At 40.3% G+C, this 19867-nt stretch overlaps 1 protein-coding gene across 1 annotated transcript; it reads right to left on the bottom strand.

Moving 5' to 3' along the window:
• Positions 1-6255: 6255 nt before the first annotated feature.
• On the bottom strand, positions 6256-7299 carry MOS (v-mos Moloney murine sarcoma viral oncogene homolog). Its single transcript, XM_012661386.1, has one exon. The coding sequence runs from the start codon at positions 7297-7299 to the stop codon at positions 6256-6258; it is 1044 nt and encodes a 347-aa protein (XP_012516840.1).
• Positions 7300-19867: the final 12568 nt, after the last annotated feature.

Here is a 19867-nt window from a genome sequence, read left to right as displayed (position 1 = left end):
AGAGCGATGAGTGCCATGAAGGCGTGCAGTGCAATGGGGGTGTTTCTCAGGGGGCGTAACTTAAATGCAGTGCGTTTTGGTCTTTTTCCTCCGAAGGCCATGGCCCTGTCAGCTGCCCTCTGCTTTGAACCTGAGAAAGTGGTTAGAGAAAAATGAATTTATTGGCACAGTTAAAAGCATGTTTGCATGATTCAGCTAGCTTGAGGAAAACTGGATGAAGGGAAAGGGAACTAGTGTGATGTACAAGCAAAAGGAACAGCTGGGAAAGTGGACAGAAGGCACTTTAAGGCATACTTGTGCAGATTGAGGTTTCACTTTGTGTTTCAATATGTGTGACTATTAAATGTTATTCTTTTTGGCCAGGCCATACATTGACATGGCTCGAAAATCAAATATAAAAGGTATGCAGTGAAAACTCTCATGCCTATCCTTGCCACAGGTAACTCTTTTCCTTACCACAGATAATGACTTTCTTTGTTTTCCTTTCTGGAGTTCCTATGCAAATACAGACAGATATGAATACGTATTCTTATTTCCTGTTTTTCACAAAAAGCAGCATACTGTGGCATACTCAGTTGCGTTCATTACTGTCTTACACCTTGCCTTTAATTTAAAAATACATTATACAGATTTTTCATGAACAGTAAAAAGCTTTTCATTCTTTCTGTTCATGTGCATAGTATTTTATTATATGGCTGTACCGTGATCCAATCAGTTCTTATTGATGGATAGTTGCTTCCATTTTGATCTAACAAAAATGCTGCAAATGAATAAACCTGTTCATACATCTGTTGATATGTCAGCAAGATCAAAGTTTTCCTCAAAATGATTTTGTACATTTTTTATTAAGCTTTGCCTAGGTATTTTCATTTTAATTTTTTAGCTTGAAATAATTTCTAACTTACAGAAAAAGTTGCAAGAGTATACAAAGCTCTCCCAAATTCTCTTCATTCAACAAAGATTACCCGGTTGTTAAGTTTGAGTATTTACTTTATTCTCTTTCTATGTTTATAATTATTTTGATTCTGAACCATTTGAGAGTAAGTTGCAGACATGATACCTCATTACCCTTTTGGTATTCACTGAGTATTTCCTAAAAACAAGGACACTGTCCAACATAACTGCAGTGCAACTATCAAAATGAAGAAATAGATATGATAGTATATAATCCAGAGACTTCATTCGGTTTCATCAGTTGTCCTAACAATCTTCGTTATAGGACCACCGCCCTATCCGGGATCATGTGCTGCGTTGGATTATGTGCTGCTCAGTGTCTTCTCAGCCACATTCTTATTTTTCTCTTTTGACCTACTAATGTGATGAATTAAGACTTCCTAATATTGAATGATCCTTACATTGTTCTATGCAAGAAAACTTGGAAGAAACCCACATGATTCAAAATATCACGTGCATGATTTTTGAAATTAACTATTAGGTTCTGTTCGCTAATATTTACTTAGAATTGTTAACACTGATAGGTTTTTTGTTTTTTGTTTTTGTTTTTTTTGAGGCAGGGTCTCCCTCTGTTGCCTGGGCAAGAGTGCAGTGGTATCATCATAGCTTACTGCAACCTCAAACTCCTGGACTCAAGCAATCCTCCTGCCTCAGCCTCCCGAATAACTGGAACTACAGGTGCACACCACCACATCTGACTAATTTTTCTATTTTTTGGACAGACAGGATCTCACTCTCTTGCCCAGTCTGGTCTCAAACTCCTGGCCTCAAGTAATTCTCCTGTCTCGGCCTCCCAAAGTGCTAAGTTTTACAGGTGTGAGCCACCTCACCCTGCCAACACTGATAGTTTTAAATAAAATTGATTTGTAGTTTCTTTTTTTAAAGCAATCTTTGTCAGGTTTTGGTGTAAATGTTATTCTTAAAAGGAATTTGGATATTTTCTTTCAGTGCTCTGGAATAATTTCAATAGCATCAAGATGACCTCGTGTTTAAGGTTTGGTAAAAGTCAATGAGACTTTTGGCTTTAGTGCCTTCTGGGGAGTGGAGGGACTGGATAACCCTTTCTACTTCCTTAGAAATTGATCTGTTTAGACTTTCTATCATCATTGGGGTGATAAATAAAGTTTTGGTAAATTATAGTTTCCTAGAAAATTATACATTCTTCTTGGTGTTCAAGTTTATTTCTATCGTTATACAAAGTTTCCTCCTAAAATTACATTTTCCTGTTTTGATCATTATGCTATTTCTAATTTTGTATATATATGATTTTATTTCTTTTAAGTTAGCTAGTGGTTTGTCGGTCTTAATTTTTATTCAACAAAATATTTTATTTATTCACTTACTTGTTCTATTTCTTTTAACTCATGTCTGCTTTAACTCCTGTTTTTATTTTATTTTATTTTATTTTTTGAGACAGAGTCTTGCTGTGTTGCCCAGGCTAGAGTGCTGTGGCGTCAGCCTAGCTCACAGCAACCTCAAACTCCTGGGCTCAAGCGATCCTTCTGCCTCAGCCTCCCGAGTAGCTGGGACTACAGGCATGCGCCACCATGCCCGGCTAATTTTTTCTATATATTTTTAGGTGTCCAGATAATTTCTTTCTATTTTTTTAGTAAAGAGGGGGTCTCCCTTGTTCGGCAGGCTGGACCCGAACCCCTTTGTCTAAACAATCCTCCCGCCTCGGCCTCTCAGAGTGCTAGGATTACAGGCGTGAGCCACCGCGCCTGGCCCCTAACTTCTATTTTTAAATTTCCCCCTTTTTTGTTCTTTTCCAAACTTTGACTCATATTTTAAAATTTTTTGTTTTTTATTTTTTTTTAGTACTTGAGACTACAAATTTTATTCTACTTTATTTTTATCCCATAGTTTCTAATATAAGTGTTTTCATTATTCTTGCTCTCTAGATTGGTACAATTTTGATTAGCATTTTCTTTTGACACATAGTTGCTTGAGTTTTAAAATTTTCAGATAAAGGGTGATTTTTCTTTTCTAATTTTGTTAACATTTCAATTTTATGTGTCCCTATTATTTTTCGGTTCTATCATTTGTCTGTATGTAATTTTCTTAATCCCAGACAACATCTATCTATTCACTATTTCTAGGAGCAATGATAGCCATGATAGCTTGTATATTTTCCCTCTTCCCTCCCTCCTCTTCCCCACCATAACTTCAGTCAATAGTATAATCTTTCCTAATATTTTTCTTTGTACTCACTGTTAAATGTGCCTTTACCTCCGATTTGGTGTGTCAACTCTAAGTAATATCCTTTGACTCTTGGCTATTGCAGATGGAGTAGTTAGCGCGCTTAGTCTACCTCCCACCAGGGGGTCTTTCAACAACTAAGACTTCCTTGTCTGCTTGTTTCCTTCGAATGAGACATTACCTGGGTTTCTCCATGCAGCCACAACTTTTTCTTTCCAAAGCAAGCCGGGCTCAGGAGGCTTCTGCCCCTGTCTAGTATCCTGGGCCCCTACCCCCAGGGTGACCTCTCAGGTTAGGAGCTGAGTTCTGCAGGGCTGGACTCTTCTTAACAACTTCTGTTCCTTCTTTTTCCACCAACTCTTGTAAACTTAGCTCTGTTTGATCTCAGCCCTGTTCTCAGGAATTTCTTCCCCAACTTTTGCACTTCCCAGTGGATTTCTGTTCTTCAGGGTGTCTAATTTTGCAGGTCTTTCTGGGATCTGTCATTGCTGGGTCCCTCGGTCCCCTACACCCAATATATCCCCTACATTCCCTGCACTCTTTCCTGGCAGTTTTGTCTGGTCTTCAGGCATCACTGTATACATTTTGGAGTTTGTTTTCTCTCTGTCTCCTACTTTCACTGATTATGGAGTTCACAGGGTTTATTCTCCCTTATGTACCTTGTCACTCTGTGTGGTTTGCGGAAGAGGGGACGATACTTTCATCTAAGCTGTGGCCATGTACACTCTGGAAGTCAGTTCTGGATTTTAACACCTTTAACAGAGGATCCTCATGTAGTTTCCTGGCAGTTCATTAATGAAGCGTTCAGCAGGAGATTTGGTCTGAATCTCATTTTAACACACTTGGTGAAACAAAACTGGTCCATTGTAATTTTTCTTAATTGTATTTTAAACTTAGCAACATAAATTCCTATCGCTGCAATAAACGGCGGAAGGAATTATTTGAATAGTTTGTTCCTCAAGCTACCTGGACAGAGTTAGTAGCACTCTGTTAACATTGTACATGGCCATAGCTCCCTTCTGTTTTTCTGAAGAACAGTTAAACCATGGTCTCACTCTGCAGACACCCACCCTCAACCATGCTTAAGAGAAAATGTAGAAGTCCACAGGTGTGGGCTTCCTCAGCTCCCTTTTTCCTACTTGTCAGCGTGTCTATAAGGACAGTCCCCACCCTTGTTGGCTACCATCCTGGGAGGAGATGCCCTCTCTCTTCTGACTGCGATCTCCTTCCCTAGGTACTATGCTTCATCTCTTCTTCAAGTTTTTAAACTTTATTATTTTTGTCTCCTTTGGCTTATTCCACAAATAAACTTACTCCTTTTATCCTAAAAATAAACTAAACCAGACCAAAAGTCCCCAAACATTCCTGTGTCTCTTATACCCCTTTGCGGTTTCTGTTTCTCCCTCCTTCTCTGGCAGCCCATGCCCAGCTGCTGCCTCCAGCCCTTGCCGTTCCCTCTCCCGGCCATCCCACCACTCGCTGAAACTGCTGAAAGAAAGTCAAAGTTGTCCTAATGACGAGATCCAATCACCGCCTTCTTTAAATCCTGTGTACCAGAACAGCTAGAATGGGCGATCTAGTTCTACTGGTTGGCTCTCCTGTTCCGATGTTAATTCCACTATTCCTCAGGGTTATCATTTGCCCTCACATCATACAATCTTACTTTATATTGTCATCTACTTCTGAGTCCAAACACGAGGTAAAAGAGACTCAGTTTAAAAGTATTTTAGCAAAATTTTTCTATTCATGGCAATGCACAAGTTCAAAATATTAACATATACCATTTAAGATATTATTCCTTTGAAAATAAATTTACCTCAGCTTGTGAATTTTATGTGTGAAGGTCATGACAAACAAGAAATTCTATTGGGAGGAGGAGTGGGAAAAATTAATTTTTTAAAAAGTTTTTATTGATTTGGTACGGGAGCAAGTACGCTGTTAATAATTTGATAGCTCAGCGTGATGGCATGTGTCTGTGGTCCCAGCTATTCAGGAGTCTGTGGCAGTAGGATCACTTGAGCCCAGGAGTTCGAGATTGCAGTGAGCTATGATCATGCCACTGTACTCCAGGCTGGGTGACAGCAAGACCCTGTCTCTAAAAAATAAATTTAAAAAAAAGTTTGTATTTAGGTGGTAGGTATGGGGACATGTGAATTTATAGAAAATGTCTGGTTTTAGTCTGAAAATGTAGGTTCTTGGTGTGCTCATGCCAAAGAATGAGCAGACACGCCAAAGTTAGGCAAGCATGAAAATGAGGTTTGTTGAGGAGAGAAAAGATAGGATTACAGGGCAAGAGCAAGGTATAGGTTTACAGACTGTGACACATATGCCACAGATGAAGATTCGACCCACAGTTGCAGCAAAGTGAGAGCCAAAGGAAGGGCACAAAGAGAGGGATTGGCTATGGTCTCTGTCTTATTTTATAGTGCCCAGATAGGGACCTTCTTCATGGTTCAGAGGTCACCATGGAACCACTTTGATTGGACAGTTGGGAGTCACGTGACCCAGGCCTGAACTATGCACGTGGGTTCCAGATCACTTTCCAGACTTTATGGTACCCATGCTGCTTAGCCCGTGGGCTATAGAGTTCTCTGCATTCTTCTGCAGCTGGCGCGCCAAGTTCTGATTTGCAGATTCATAGGGTATTCCCTCCTCCCCCAGGTAAGGAAAATTAGGGTGGGGCAGGACCAAGATGGGGGCAACAGCACCCACTTTCGTCCCTAGGAGACCCGGAATCCATGTCTACCTAACAGAAAATTTTAGCATTTCTGCAATGGAGTTCCGTTTTGGACAAAGTGGTTTTATCAATAAATTTGAATAAATGCACTACTATGCAACGGTTAAAGTAAGCACATTGGCCACAGAAAGCAAAGCATATACCTATATAAAAGAAAAATGTTAATTATTAACTACTGAGACAAATACAGGTACCAGATTTGTAGCTTTGCCATTTGTCTCAGAGAAAGCATTTAAGACTAAAGGGGTTTTCAGTAACTTTATTTTCCAAAAATGCATCCTAGGAGTATGTTTTCTTCTACATGTCCACTTCTTTAAAAACAAATAGAAACAAAGACAAAAGCTTATCTTGATACAGGTTTGCAGTCAGTCAAATTCCGCTTTTAAAGAGTTAAGGTCCACCAAGAGCAGCTCTGCACTTGGCCTCTGAGAAGCGCAGGCCCTCCAGCAGCACTGAATGATGTCCTCAAGTCGCTGCCCAGACAGAGAGCTGCTGAAGACAGCGGCCGAGAGAGGCGGGCGAAGGTTGTAGGCCACCACGGCGTAGAGCACGTGCTGCTGCTCCCCCGAGTAAGGCACCTCCCTGGTCGTCATCTGCCAGAGGGTGATGGCAAAGGAATAGATGTCGGCCTTGGGCGTTATGGTCTCTCCTTTCAGGAGCTCCGGGGCTTGGTGGGTGTATGTGCCTCCTGGGTGGTAAGGATGCGTCTGGAAGCACAGCAGATCTTCCAGCTTCTCGGAGCAACCAAAGTCACTAATTTTACAGACATCCTGCTCACTGATCAAAATGTTCGCCGGCTTCAGGTCCAAGTGCACGATGCTCTGCGAGTGAAGGAAGAGCAGGCCGTTCACAATATCCAGGGAATACTTCACACACTTCCCCAGACTTAAGTGTTCTCCAGCAGAGCAGTGAGGCTCCCCCGCCTCAGTGTAGCCGGGAGCGCCGTAGATGGCTTGGTGTAAAGTGACACTGCCACCAAACTCCATGATTATGGTACCCAGACTGTTGGAGCCCGCCGGCGAGCGCGTGCTGGCGGCCACGACCTGCACTATGTTGTCGTGGTGTAGCCTTGCTACGTTGAGCTCGGCCCAGAAACTCCGCTGGGATGCTAGTCGGTTCTTGGTGCACTTGTTCACCTGCTTCACGGCCACAGGGACACCACGGTAGGTCGCCTTGTATACCGAGCCAAACCCTCCAGCTCCCAGCCTCTGCAGCAGGCACACCTGCTCCCAGTCTATAGAGCACCAGGCCAGCCGGCGAGGCAGCCGCGGGACCCGGGGAGGAGTGGCCGCCAGGAGGAGCTTCCCTGCCTTCCCGGGGAGCTCGGCAGGGCTGCTGCAGGGCCGCGAGTCCAGGGACGGGGACAACTCGCCCCGCAGGTAGGGCCGCAGGGCCAGAGGCGAGGGCATCGCCACTTTCCAAGTGGACCTCGGGGCCGCTCGGGTGAAGGACAACAGGAAAAACGGCGGGAGTCTGGAAGCATAACTGACTACTCCTTCCCTCCACCCCAGCCCTTTTCTCCTCTTTCTTCATTTTCTCCAAATGAGCTACATCTGTGCTGTCAGTCAGCAAGGGTTTTTATCGCAGGGCGGGCGGGAATGAGAACGAAGCACAACAATCCCTTTCAGATGAAAGCATTTCCTTGCCACACTTAAAGTGAAGTCTTACAAAAACAAGCTCTTACCAGATGAACAGCACTGAGCTGCCCTAGAACTCGCTCTCCTTTCTACACTAGTTCTTTAATTATAATAAAACGGACTTTTTTCAAGTCTCGTTTGCTGAACATCATCAGTCCTTAGGGTAAGAAGACCACAGAGTGGAATGAGATCGTTTCACAGGCTGTGATGATTGTTAGTGTTATTCTCCAGCTGCATCAAATCGCTCCCAGCAGTTATGGGCTGGAAGGGTTGCAATACAAACAGCAGACATTTGTTTAACCAATTACGGTGAAAATTAGGTGCAATATTCATATGGATAAAAACCTGCAACCATAAAGTAATCAATCCAAATAGAATCACTGATACTGGTCAACATACCACACACATCCCAATTCATCAGGGGGAAGGAGAATTCTCTTCCGCTTTATTCAGCTCATATAGCAAATTAGCAAGACTTCTTACCAACATACTGACTTGCTAACAATCCTGTTGCAAGGCAATTTGCAATTTGCCTCACCGGGTAAGCTCCTTGCAAGAGAGGTTCTAGACTGCACAGCAAAGGAGTGGCAGAAGTTTTGAATCAGAGTTGGGAGATGCAAGAAGAACAAAAGTAATTCAGAGCCATGATCAGATATTGAAATAGTAACAGATATTGGAGAATTGTAGAAGAGGAAAAATCTGAAGAAATAAAAATGGCACAGAATCACTGGTACCTATATATAATGTGGAAAATCAGATGTTGAAATTAAATTCAGGGTCTTGCCATCAAACAATAAATGCTTCTTTTCTGATTTCTATAATAAAAATTAATTTTCATACCATGTCTTTGGGAAAAGGACCAACAATGTTGCCCTATTCATTAAAAAAACACACAAAAGTGTAGGATCTACATTTTAAAAATAAAATGGTAAAATTCCCTTCTTCTAAAGCACCCTCTAAAGAACCTCTGTGTTTTAGAGCACAAAGGTGATGGGTAACCACATTTTTATGATGGCAGTTGTATACTTCTGAAGTATATTGGCTCCGAAAAGGTAAGTTAATAAACATGAGCCATTTACATAAGCAATTTAAAGTCCGTGAAGCCCTAGAATAGAATTTCTATTCTATGCTATCTGTGTGGCTTAGTATGTGATCTTATGTATAATGTTTAACCTGTCTGAGCCTTAATCTTTTCATGTAAGAAATTAGGCTAATAATTATCAAAATAAACATTATTATTTTAGAATAAAAGTTGGGGAGTCCTGCCCAGATTAACAAAAATCTTAAAAAATGTAAAATGTGGAATACTTTATTATTTTTTTTGAGACAGTGTCTCTCTCTGTTGTCCAGGCTAGAGTGCAGTGGTAACATCATAGCTCACTGCAACCTCAAACTTCTGGGCTCAAGTGATCCGCCTGCCTCAGCCTCCTGAGTAGCCAGGACTACAGGTGCTGGCCACATGCCTGGCTAAGTTTTTTTTTTTTTTTTTTGTAGAGATGATGTCTCACTATGTTGCTCAGGCTGGTCTGGAACTCATGGGCTCAAGCGATCCTCCCGCCTTGGCCTCCCAAAGTACTAAGATTACAGGCAAAAGCCACCACACCCAGACAAACGTGGAATATTTTAGAAATGCAGTTGTGTGTAATTGTGTTGTAGCTAACCCAAAACATAAAAGGATGATAATGAATAGAGAATATGAAAGCAATACAATTATATTCTATAATAAATCTACATTGCAAAATTTACTCAATAGCCATCTCATAGTTGGAATTATAATTCAGGGCTCTGAAAAGATTATATATTAGGAGTGCTGTGACTATTAACAGAATAAGAGCAATAGAGTGCCTTAGCCCCCTAGGTATTACACATAACACAAGCTGATGTGATTTGTTATATAATCTTTATTTTTAAGAAATCACATAAACAATTCATTTTCAAAGTTGATATTACTATTTACATAAAACATAAGGTATTAAAAATGAAGTACTCTGTGATTCACAAACCCCAAGTTCATTTGATCCATCATCTGTCAATCTGCCCAAGAATATTTATTTGAGTAACCATTTTACAAGAGCTTTTGTTTCCTTTTTTAGGTATCTTAAAATAGTTCTCTTACTCAGCAAACTGCAGTTACCCTGAAAGTAGGATCTATCTATTTATTTTTTCTCCCTGTGAGTAGCACAGTGCCTAGCACATAAATTCCTATGTTCTTACTTTAATTTTTAATCCTGATTTTGTTACCACACATATGTGCACTATATAATATTTTGTATGTGAGGAAGGATACAGCCTAAGCATGGTGGTAAGAAGCAAAGGCTCCAGGGCCAGATGGCCTGGGTTCCTTCCCATGCCAGCGTTTCCGTTTCCTCACCTGCAAAGTGAGGAAAACATGCCCACCTCAGGATTGTTGTGAAGATTAACAGAGTTTCAAATACTTAGATCAGGCCCTGATTTACAGTAGGTAACACCTAAATGCTAATTTTATTTATAGAAACTCATTAAAAACATCCATGGGCTTATATTAATAGGAAACAGATTTGTTAGATAGTGTCGGTTTAAAACTATCATACCAGGGCGGAAGTAACTTATTTTAAGTTAAACTAATTTAAAGTTTAAGTATTTTTCCTGCTCTTAAATTTTGAGGTTAAAGATATAAAAGTATGTTGCATTATTGGTACAGAATATACTAAAAACGTGGAGGGTTTCACGTTTTTATCACTAATCTGATAAATACAGTGAGTTTATGTCATCCCTAAACAAAGGCAAAGAACGAAATTTGATAACAGGGTAGGCACCCCATGGAAACAGAAAGGAAACAAAGGAGAGGAAGCAGAGCCTGCGTGCGAGCTTGTGTCACCTCCCGGGGAGCGGGAAAACTCAGGTTCTTGGCGTAAAGGCTTTTACGTTTTCTGCCCTTTCACTGGCAGCATGACTGTTAAGATACTTCAGTATCAGGCAAATAGCAAATTTATCATGAGATGTGGCAAAAGATACCAGAAGTAATAGCTCATTTAATCCGATTTTAATCAGGGAGCCCGAGGCTCCCGGGTCGCGGGAGGCTTGCTGCGCGCACAGGGCCGGCGTCGCCGCAGCTCTGGGGGCGCGCACGGGGTTCCGGGGACGCCGGCCCTGGCTGCGCCGGGGCTGCGGAGGTGGTTCTTCCTTCCCCGATTCCGGAGTCGCTGGGAGACCGGCCTCCGTCGCCGCCGCCCCTACGCGCGCTCGGCTCCCCGAGGCCTCGTCGGCTCGGAGTTTGTGCGCGTCTCGCAAACCGGCTCGTCCGCCCGATGCACGTGGACGGGGCCGTCTTCCCCCCACAGACGCTCAAAGGTGCGTCCTGCTTGCCCTTTTGCGTGCGCAGTAACTTTTCACTTCAGTTCGGAGCCATCACGTCATCCTTTGGAAGACATTTTTAAAAGGCCACGAAACCCCACAGGCGTAACGACGACGCACGGAGCCGGGCTGATGACGGCCGCGTTGCGCGGGTGCCGCCGCGAGTGCGCTTGCGCGCGGGCGCCGCGGTGCTCGAGTCTGCACCCGCGACCGCGCCAGCTCGGGCTGCAGCGGGTGTCGGTGCCGGAACGGGGAGGAGGGCGCGCTGGAGTCCTGGGGGCGTTGTTGCCAGTCACAGCCATGGGTTAAGTCGGACTAAATAGGTGTAGATGAATACATACGCTTTGCTAAAAATTCCAATACAACGGTTATAGAGTCAAACTTGAAAACCGTATCATTATTTTTTTTTTCCTTAAGTGGGCTTTTAATATTAATATTATTCTGAAATTTGAATTTTATACCCAGCAATGTAACACAGACTTGTTTCCGTATCAGAATAGCACATATGCAGCCAGTATAGTTTTTCCACGGTCAGCACAGTGTGATCGGGGCAGATCCCCGGAGGTAACCTAAGCTCTGCCTGTTTCTTCTCTCCATTCACGGAGCTTGGTTGCCTCCATATGGCCTGATCACTCGGATGCTGTATTTTGACTCTTAAGATACATGATATATTTTTACTTCTTCTCTAAATACCTTTTAACTTGACAAGATTTAAGACATGCAAACGTCTTTCGAAGTGGTTTTAGAGACCTTTGAGTTTAATGGCATCTTGCAATTTTCTCATATTATTAAGACCATAAAATGCTCATAGATATTTGAAATTTTATATGCTTGAATGAAATTTGGCTGTCTCGAATGACTTTGTCGGGCTTATGGTCACAATTTACAGGATCGTTCTACTGACATCCTCCCTTAAGCCAGAAAGCGCTTTCTAACTATGTATTTAATATTTACTAAATTTTGTACTTTTCACTGATGAAGGAAATGAGTCAAAATAATAGTATGTATGAATAAAGGATTCAAAAGTAATATAATCTATTCAAGTCACCATCTTTATTCAACTTAATGCAAATCTTTTTCCTGTATATTATGATGGACTCATGGCCTCTCATGGATTGAATGTGATTTAATCAACTGCAATAATTATATTTTATTGCTCAAATTGACACACTTTGGCCAGTGGGGGGGCCCTGGCCAATTTAAAATTTTTTTTGTAGAGACAAGGCTCTCACTATGTTGCCTAGGCTGGTCTCAAACTCCTGGCCTCAAGTGATCCTCCTGCCTCAGCCTCCCAAAGTGCTGGGGATTACAGGCATGAGCCACAGCACCCAGCTTCCTATTGATATTTCTAATTTGGTTCTGACATTACAGTTCCCAATTAAAGCATTTTGATTTTATTAGTTCCCTCTCCTTACCTTATACTTAAAGTCTTGATTCCAAACAAAATCTAACTACTTATTTGTTATCTGATAAAACTATAAAATAAAGTTTAAGATTTCTTTGCAGTTATTTTTATCCTTATACTATATGCCACTAAGGATGTGTAATCAAATTATTTTCTTGTAGAGTCACTCATCATAACTCATTCCGTGAGGCTTTGTATTCCATGGCTCTTGTGTGATTATGTTTTCAGTTCTGGGAAGGTATCGGTATAACTAGCTGCCAGTTCTCTTAGAAGGTGGTAGTTTTCAGACGAGATTTTTTTCTTTTGTAATAATCAAACCCTTGAAGATGGTAGTAAAGTATTCTCAGAGTCTACCTTATGAGATGGAGGTGAAGGGAAAATCAAGCAAATGAATTTCCCCAGTTCTGTATAAAAATTTCATTTAGCCATATCTGGTCCGTATGTAGTTACCAAGTGCAATATTTGTGCATAAGATTCATACACACAAGTTCTGGATGGGCACTCCAATTCTGGCTTCTACTATTCAATTTCTTGTAATATTAGAATACACATAATTTCATGTATTTCATTAAAATTTGATGTAGTAAATATTAAGTGGTATCGAAGCCTTTAAAATTTTTTATTGTCTCTTTTTTGAGCTTCCTCCTATAATATATAGCATTTTCCTACTGACTTAATATTATCTTATTATACCAAAGTTTACAATGTATAAATCCAAATGATTCTCTAAACTGATTATAAAATAATAATAATAATAATCCAGTCCCCAAATCTTTAATTTTCCTCTCTTTATATATAATTTCCCTTTGTATACATAGAAGATGTATCTTCTCAATGTCTCTTATTAAATTAAGATTTTTTTTTTTTTAAATACAAACAATATCCTTCTCACCTGGCCTTCTGCAGTCTAGATTTATTTGAAGAGAGATTTACTTCATTTTTCATCTATTCTAAAATATTCAAATATTCTGCCTTTACTAGATGAAAAATATTCTAATTATTTCCGGGGTGTGCCTTCTTAATGGCTTAAGGATTTCAGTGCTCATGCTTTGAGGCTTAATTTTATGCGAGATTAAGAGGCACTTTGTAGCAAAGCTCCTGGCATCTCCGGCTGGCATCTTCGGAAGTGGAACATCAGGAAACTTGTTGCAACTCCACACAAGGTGATTTTAGGTGACTCTGGGGGCAGAGAAAGGGGAGGAACCCAGTGATTAGGTCTTTGGCTCTTGTCGAGATGGGAGGCAGGGGTACCGTCTTAGGGGTCATACTTGGACAGGAAATGGAGAGAGACCTTCCTGAGGGCTTCTACCCAGTTCTTCTCTCGACATCTTTAATGAGGTTTTGGCCACTTTCTTGGCAACTTGTGTCAGAGCCTCATCTTTTCATACACCATGAGTCAGTCTCGCTGGCATGGTGATTTCCTTGGTTCTCCTTTAGACATTTCAGGATATCATAGCTCCAGGATCTATAAAGGGGATTAAATTAAAATTCAGGCTCATCCCTGGTATACCTATAGCAGATTTTATAGACCCTTCACTATAAATGATCCAGCACAACTTGAGGAAGGCTAGAAATGCCTTCCTGCTATTTAGACATGGTGATGCCCATGGCTAGTCAGTCTAGTCTAGGGAGGAAGACAGGATATTCAATCTTTTTATTAGATGTTATGGGAAAGAGATGGGGGGGTGAAACTGAGGCTAGACAAAAATATTTCATTTATGATTCCTACCTGACACGAGCGGTTTCTGAACTGAATAGAGCGTAAACATGACTGCAGCCCAGGGCTGCAGAGGGCACTTGCAGAGGGCAAGTGCACAGGAAGACAAGAGCTTACCAGAGCCAGGAGATCATTCTGCAGCCTCCTGAGGTCAGGTTCCTTGCTGCTCTGAATTCTTGTGGAAATTCTATGCCAAATTCTTGTGGAAATAAAGATCATGGTTTCAAACTTTAAGACTGTGCCATGTACTACTAATCTGTGCATGGAAAGAAGAAATAGAGAAGCATACACACACCGGAGGCTCCACTCCCAGGCTTCTGAGAATCAAGTTTTGTTTGCTCTTTGCTCTTTTAATATTTGTGTGTGTGTGTGTGTGTGTGTAACAAATATGAGGGACTTAATTTAACAACTTTAGCGACCCATTCACTGGGCAAGCCAGAACATTTCTGGGAATCACTTTGCTCTGTGTGCAGGGGACCCCTGGGAAGAGAAACGTGTGTGGGAAGGGACATCCGGGTCATGGGGGCTGTGGGTGTTTCTGAGAGGGATGAGTAGGATCTCCATCAAACTATATCCTTGAGCTTCAACCCAGGATACCAGTGAACACTTAGTAGATATTTACCTTTTATTCACAGAAACATTTGATTTAGGCTTTTGTATTTATTAGAACACGACAATGTAATTTTTAATTATCCGTGGAATGAACAGCCAAAGGCTGATTTGGGGTTTATATATCCCAATTGTTGTTGACACTTTTTTTCAAAAAAGTGATTTACTAATTACCAAAAAAGAACAGCTTGGTCCCTTCCACAACTGAGTATAATCCCCTCTGGCCCAGCTCTTGCCCATTGACCATGTCGAGTTATGTAACCAGATGTTATTAATAACTTGAGTTCACATTGGTCTCCACATTCAGCCCAATGAAAGCAAGTGTGTGTGTGTGTGTGTGTGTTGGCGGGGGGGAGGGGACGGGTTACACAATAATTTGTCCCAGACGGCGCCAGAGGAGATAGCAGACATTCTGCAACTTGCGTCATTTTTCCACCAAAAGGAGTAGTTTTGAGTTAGCACATTAGCAACATTGTTAGATCCAGGTGAAGTAGGACTGTGACACCAGCTTTGAACAGCCACTAATGCCAGAAGCAGCAGGGCCAGGGAAACATAGAAGGACACAGGAAATTGCTCTAAGTCACCATTTTGAAAGACTTTGGGTTTTAGGTTGTATTGTCCCTTGTTCAATTCTATTTCCTCATATATGTATGTATTTATTTATGAGACAGGGTCTTGCTCTGTCACCCGGCTAGAGTGCAGTGGTGTCATCATAGCTCACAGCAACCTCAAACTCCTGGGCTCCAGCGATCCTCCTGCCTCAGCCTCCTGAGTAACTGGGACTACAGGCACCCACCACCACACCCAGCTAATTTTTAAATTTTTTGTAGAGATGGGGTCTCACTCTTGCTCAGGCTGGTCTCAAACTCCTGGCCTCAAGCAGTCCTCCTGCCTTGGCCTCCCAGAATGCTAAGATTATAGGCATGAGCCACCGAGCCCGGCCTGTTTCCTGTGCTTTTAACTTACACTTTTTTTTTTTTGGTGTAATTAACTTACACCTTGTCCTCCATGTTTGCATTTTCCCTAATCAATATATTACCAGTGCAATGGGTAATGATAATATTTGGATCTAATTTAGGCCATCAGTTTAAATTCCATTATGCTACATTATGACACAAAAATGAGGTGTGTATACATTAAATTACTATTGATTGCCAGTGGTGTTAACAGAGAGAGAGATTATATTAGCCTGATTTATAAGAGCTTACAAAAACTGGCAGAAGTTATAATAATCTTAAAATATAGAAATAAAATTAGACATAGTGTTGATACAGGAGGAACGTCATCATTAAATTTACTGTAATCCACAGTTATTAGTTAGGGTTGTTAGGTTCCAAGAAGTAGTAGAAACCAACTTAATCAAACTTAACCAAAGAGAAAATTTTTGGAAAGATTTTTCAGAATCACAGACTCAATCAGAACCTGAAGAGCTGTGCTCCAAAGTGGGCAAGAACCAAAACACACTTAGAGAACTAGGAAGCAGGAGCCATGGTAACAGTCCCTGCAGAAAGATGTGGCCAAGATACCACCACCGAACCGAATGTCCCCTAGCCTTTTCTTTAGGAAGCAGCCCACAGGCCAGTTTTGTTTGCTTTCTGACTCCCTGGCTATACCAGTGTACAGAAAAATAAGATATGACCCTTTGGACCTACCCTGTTGGCAGGCAGGCAGGCACCTCGATACGCTGTTTCAACCAGATCTCGACGTTTTGGGGAGAAGCAATTTCTCAAATGTAAATCAAGGTGCTGCTAGGAAGGACTAGATATTGTGCAGCCAAAGGCAAGAAATGTCCTGTTCCCTCACCAGGGACCTATCTCTGGCAAAGATCAGGGCAATAGAAGGGAGTGGAGGTGTAAACTAGCCTCGGGTATCCAATTCCTGTATTCACCTGTGATGACTTTCAGTTCTCTAGGCCCCTCATGCAATTTCATGTTTATAGTTTAGGTTGGGGTAGAGGATTCCAGAGACTCCAGTTTTGCATGACCTAGTGACAGTCCCTTCCGAAATGTGCTGTCTACCCCTTCAAGGATAATTTTCCTTTTTTCCTCAAGACCATAATAAATCAATTCATGGGAAGAGGAAAGCTATCACGGGGTAATTCACCAGGCCCATCTGGCCCACTTGGCGTGGTGGCACAATTCAGTCACTTTGGACACTCACTTCTCCGAAGTTCCGGTGGTTATGGAGGCTCTTTTCATGTTTTACTGTCTGCAGGCCTGGCTAATCATCACATTCTCTTTCTCTTGGTTACCATGATTGGTTCAATAAGACTCAGTTGCAGGAAATTTTTAGAGCAATGAAGAAACAGTGCCTTTGGGAGCATGCTTGCTTAAGAGTGAAATGAATGCAGAATAAAGCAGAGCAAAAATCTGGTAAAAAAGAGATGGAGAACGTTTAACAATATTTGAACTCTTAGGACTTATTCTGCATGAAGCTAGATCTTCTTATGATGCATCAGTTGTGTAACCCAGGAAATAAATTATATTTGGGGAAATGGTGGATGTGAGGAAGTCCCGATAGGGATTGAGATAGAACTTCCCCATAGGTTGGTGAGATAGGAGTGCCTTGCTCAACACCGTTTCCCATCCTTACCTAGTTCTTGTCACCCAGAGACAACTAATTTCAACTTTTTGAGCTGTATATTTGGGTATTTATTTCTTATCCTGGCATATGTTTCTGTAGCTCATCAATTCCAAAGTGGATGGTTGTTCTGGCCTAGCGCATAGCTAACATCTTGGATTTTCTCTTTACTTTTATTCTTGGAATTCTCTTCACCTCACTCTTGGTTTAGATCCACTTTTTTCTGAATTCTATGCCTTCTTCTTATCTGGTCTATTTTCTCGTTTTGGTGGAACATATCCTTCAAGCAGCTTACTGAAAAAGAATGCATGGGAGATAATTGGTTCCAGTTGCTACACGTCTGATAATGTATTTTACTCTGACATTTGATTAAAAATTTGGCTGGTCCAAATTGTATATTGGAATTAATTTTCCCTCACAATTTTAAGAACAGCTGTTGATAAGTCTAATGCTTTCTTCCTGGTACTTTGCATGTAACTAATTTTTTTTTTCATGGAAGTTTTTAGATATTCTCTGAATTAGATAGCTATTGTGGCATAACAAATTACCCCACAACTTAGTGAGGGTTATATCTCACATTTATTAGCTCATAGTTTCCATATGATCAGGAAGCTAGGTACAATTTAGCTGGGCCCTCTGGTTCAGGGGCTCTCAAAACACTGCAATCAAGCTTTCAGCTGGGGTTGTAGTAAGGTTTGTTATAATTAATATAATTTTCTTCTGCTTTCACAGACATCTCATGAGAAACTATTCAAGCTAGAAGATAATGGAACAATCCTTAAACTGCCGGAGAGAGAAAAAAATAAGCATCACCCTGTTATTCTTTATGTAGCAAATATATTGTTCAAAAATGAAGATGAAATAGACTTCTTTAGGCAAACAAAAGCTGAGAGAATTTGTTGCTTGCAGACCTGTAATACCAAAAATGTTAAGGGAAGTACATTGTGCAAAAAGAGAAATTATACCAGGTGGAAACCTGGACATAAACAAAGCAATAAAGAATATTGGAAATGGTAAAAAATAGGCTAAAGTAAAAGATTTTTATCTTAAAAATTTCTTTAAAAGACTACTGAATGTTCAAAGTAGTAGTAGTAATAATAATAATAATGCATTGTTGGGTTTAGAACCTATGTAGAAAGCATGACAATGGCCCAAAGGAGAGGAAGGGGAAATGGAAGCCTGTTGTTGTAAGGTTCAGATTATAACTGAAGTGATATAATATTATATGAAGGTAGATGATGATAAGTTAAGGATGTATATTGAAACCTTAGAGGAACCACTAAAACAATAAAACAAAGAGGTATAGCTAATAAGCCAATAGTGGAGATTTTAAAAAATCCTAAAACTTGTTCAATTGATCCAAAAGAAGATAGGAAAAAAAGGAACAAAATATTGATATGATAGATAGAAAGGAAATTGTTAGATGACATATATAAACCCAAATCTATTGATAGTCGAATTAAATATAAGTGGCCTAAACACGCCAATTAAAAGGCAGAGATTGTTGGATTGGATAAAATGGCAAAACCCAACTCTGTTGTTGTAAGAAACCTAATTTAAATAAAAAGATCCATACAATATAAAAGTAAAAAGATGGAAAATGAAATACTATTCAAATACTAATGAAAAGAAAGCTGGAATGATTATATTAATAGCAGGAAATAGTAGACTTTAAAATAGAACTATTAACAAAAATTAATGATACTTCAAAATGTTAAAGGAATCAAGAAACATAATAATCTTAAATGGGTATGATAGAGCTTCAAAATTAATAAAGCAAAAAAGACAAAACTGAAAGAAATAAGACTATCCATAATTGTTGCTGAAGATATAAATATTCTTCCTTAGTGATTGATGAAACAAGCAGACAAAAAATTATCAAGTATATAGAAAAAGTGAACAACACTCTTGTATTAGAGTTCTCCAGAGAAACAGAAACAACAGGATCTATCTATCTATCTATTGAGATTTATTTCAAGGAACTGACTCACATGATTGTAGGGGTTTGGCAAGACCAAGTTATGTAGGACAGGCTGACAGGGAAGAGTTGCAGTTCAAGATCACAGTCAGTCTCCTGGCAAAATTTCTTCTTGCTTAGAGGAAGCCAGGCTTTGTTCTATTAAGGCCTTCAACTGATTGGATAAGGCCTGCCCATATTATGAAGGGTAATCTGCTTTACTTAATGTCCACTGATTCAAATGTTAATCTCATATAAAAAAAAGTGATACTTCTCACAGAAGCATCCAGAATAATGTTTAGCCAAATATCTGGGCTCTGTGGTCCAGCCAAGCCAAGACACACAAAGTTAACCATCACAACTCTTAATAAACTTGTCCCCAAAACTGCCAAAATACATATTCTTATCAAGTGTGTATGGAACATTTACCAAAATAAACCGTAAAACAAATTTAAGTAAATTTTAAAAGATTAATATCAAACAGAGTAAATTTTTGCATCACAATGAAGTTAAATTAGAAATCATCAAGAGAAAGATATCTGGAAGATCCCTAAATATCTGGAAATTAAACAACATATTTCTAAAGAATCCATGAATCCAAGAAGAAATCACAAAGAAAGTTATAAAATATTTTTAACTAAGGAAAAGTGAAAACTCAATATATCAAAATTTTTGGTATTCAGCTAAAGCTGAACTTAGAGAGAAGCATATAGCTTTAAATGTTTACGTTAAAAAAAAA

This window comes from Propithecus coquereli, unplaced genomic scaffold (assembly GCF_000956105.1).
Source record: "Propithecus coquereli isolate 6110/MARCELLA unplaced genomic scaffold, Pcoq_1.0 Scaffold71, whole genome shotgun sequence".
In the NCBI taxonomy this organism is placed as follows: domain Eukaryota; kingdom Metazoa; phylum Chordata; class Mammalia; order Primates; family Indriidae; genus Propithecus; species Propithecus coquereli.
This window is presented reverse-complemented; position numbering and strand designations above follow the sequence as displayed.

Excerpts from the sequence above, each read along its gene's own strand:
- MOS (XM_012661386.1), bottom strand. The coding sequence starts at position 7,299 with ATGCCCTCGCCTCTGGCCCTGCGGCCCTACCTGCGGGGCGAGTTGTCC.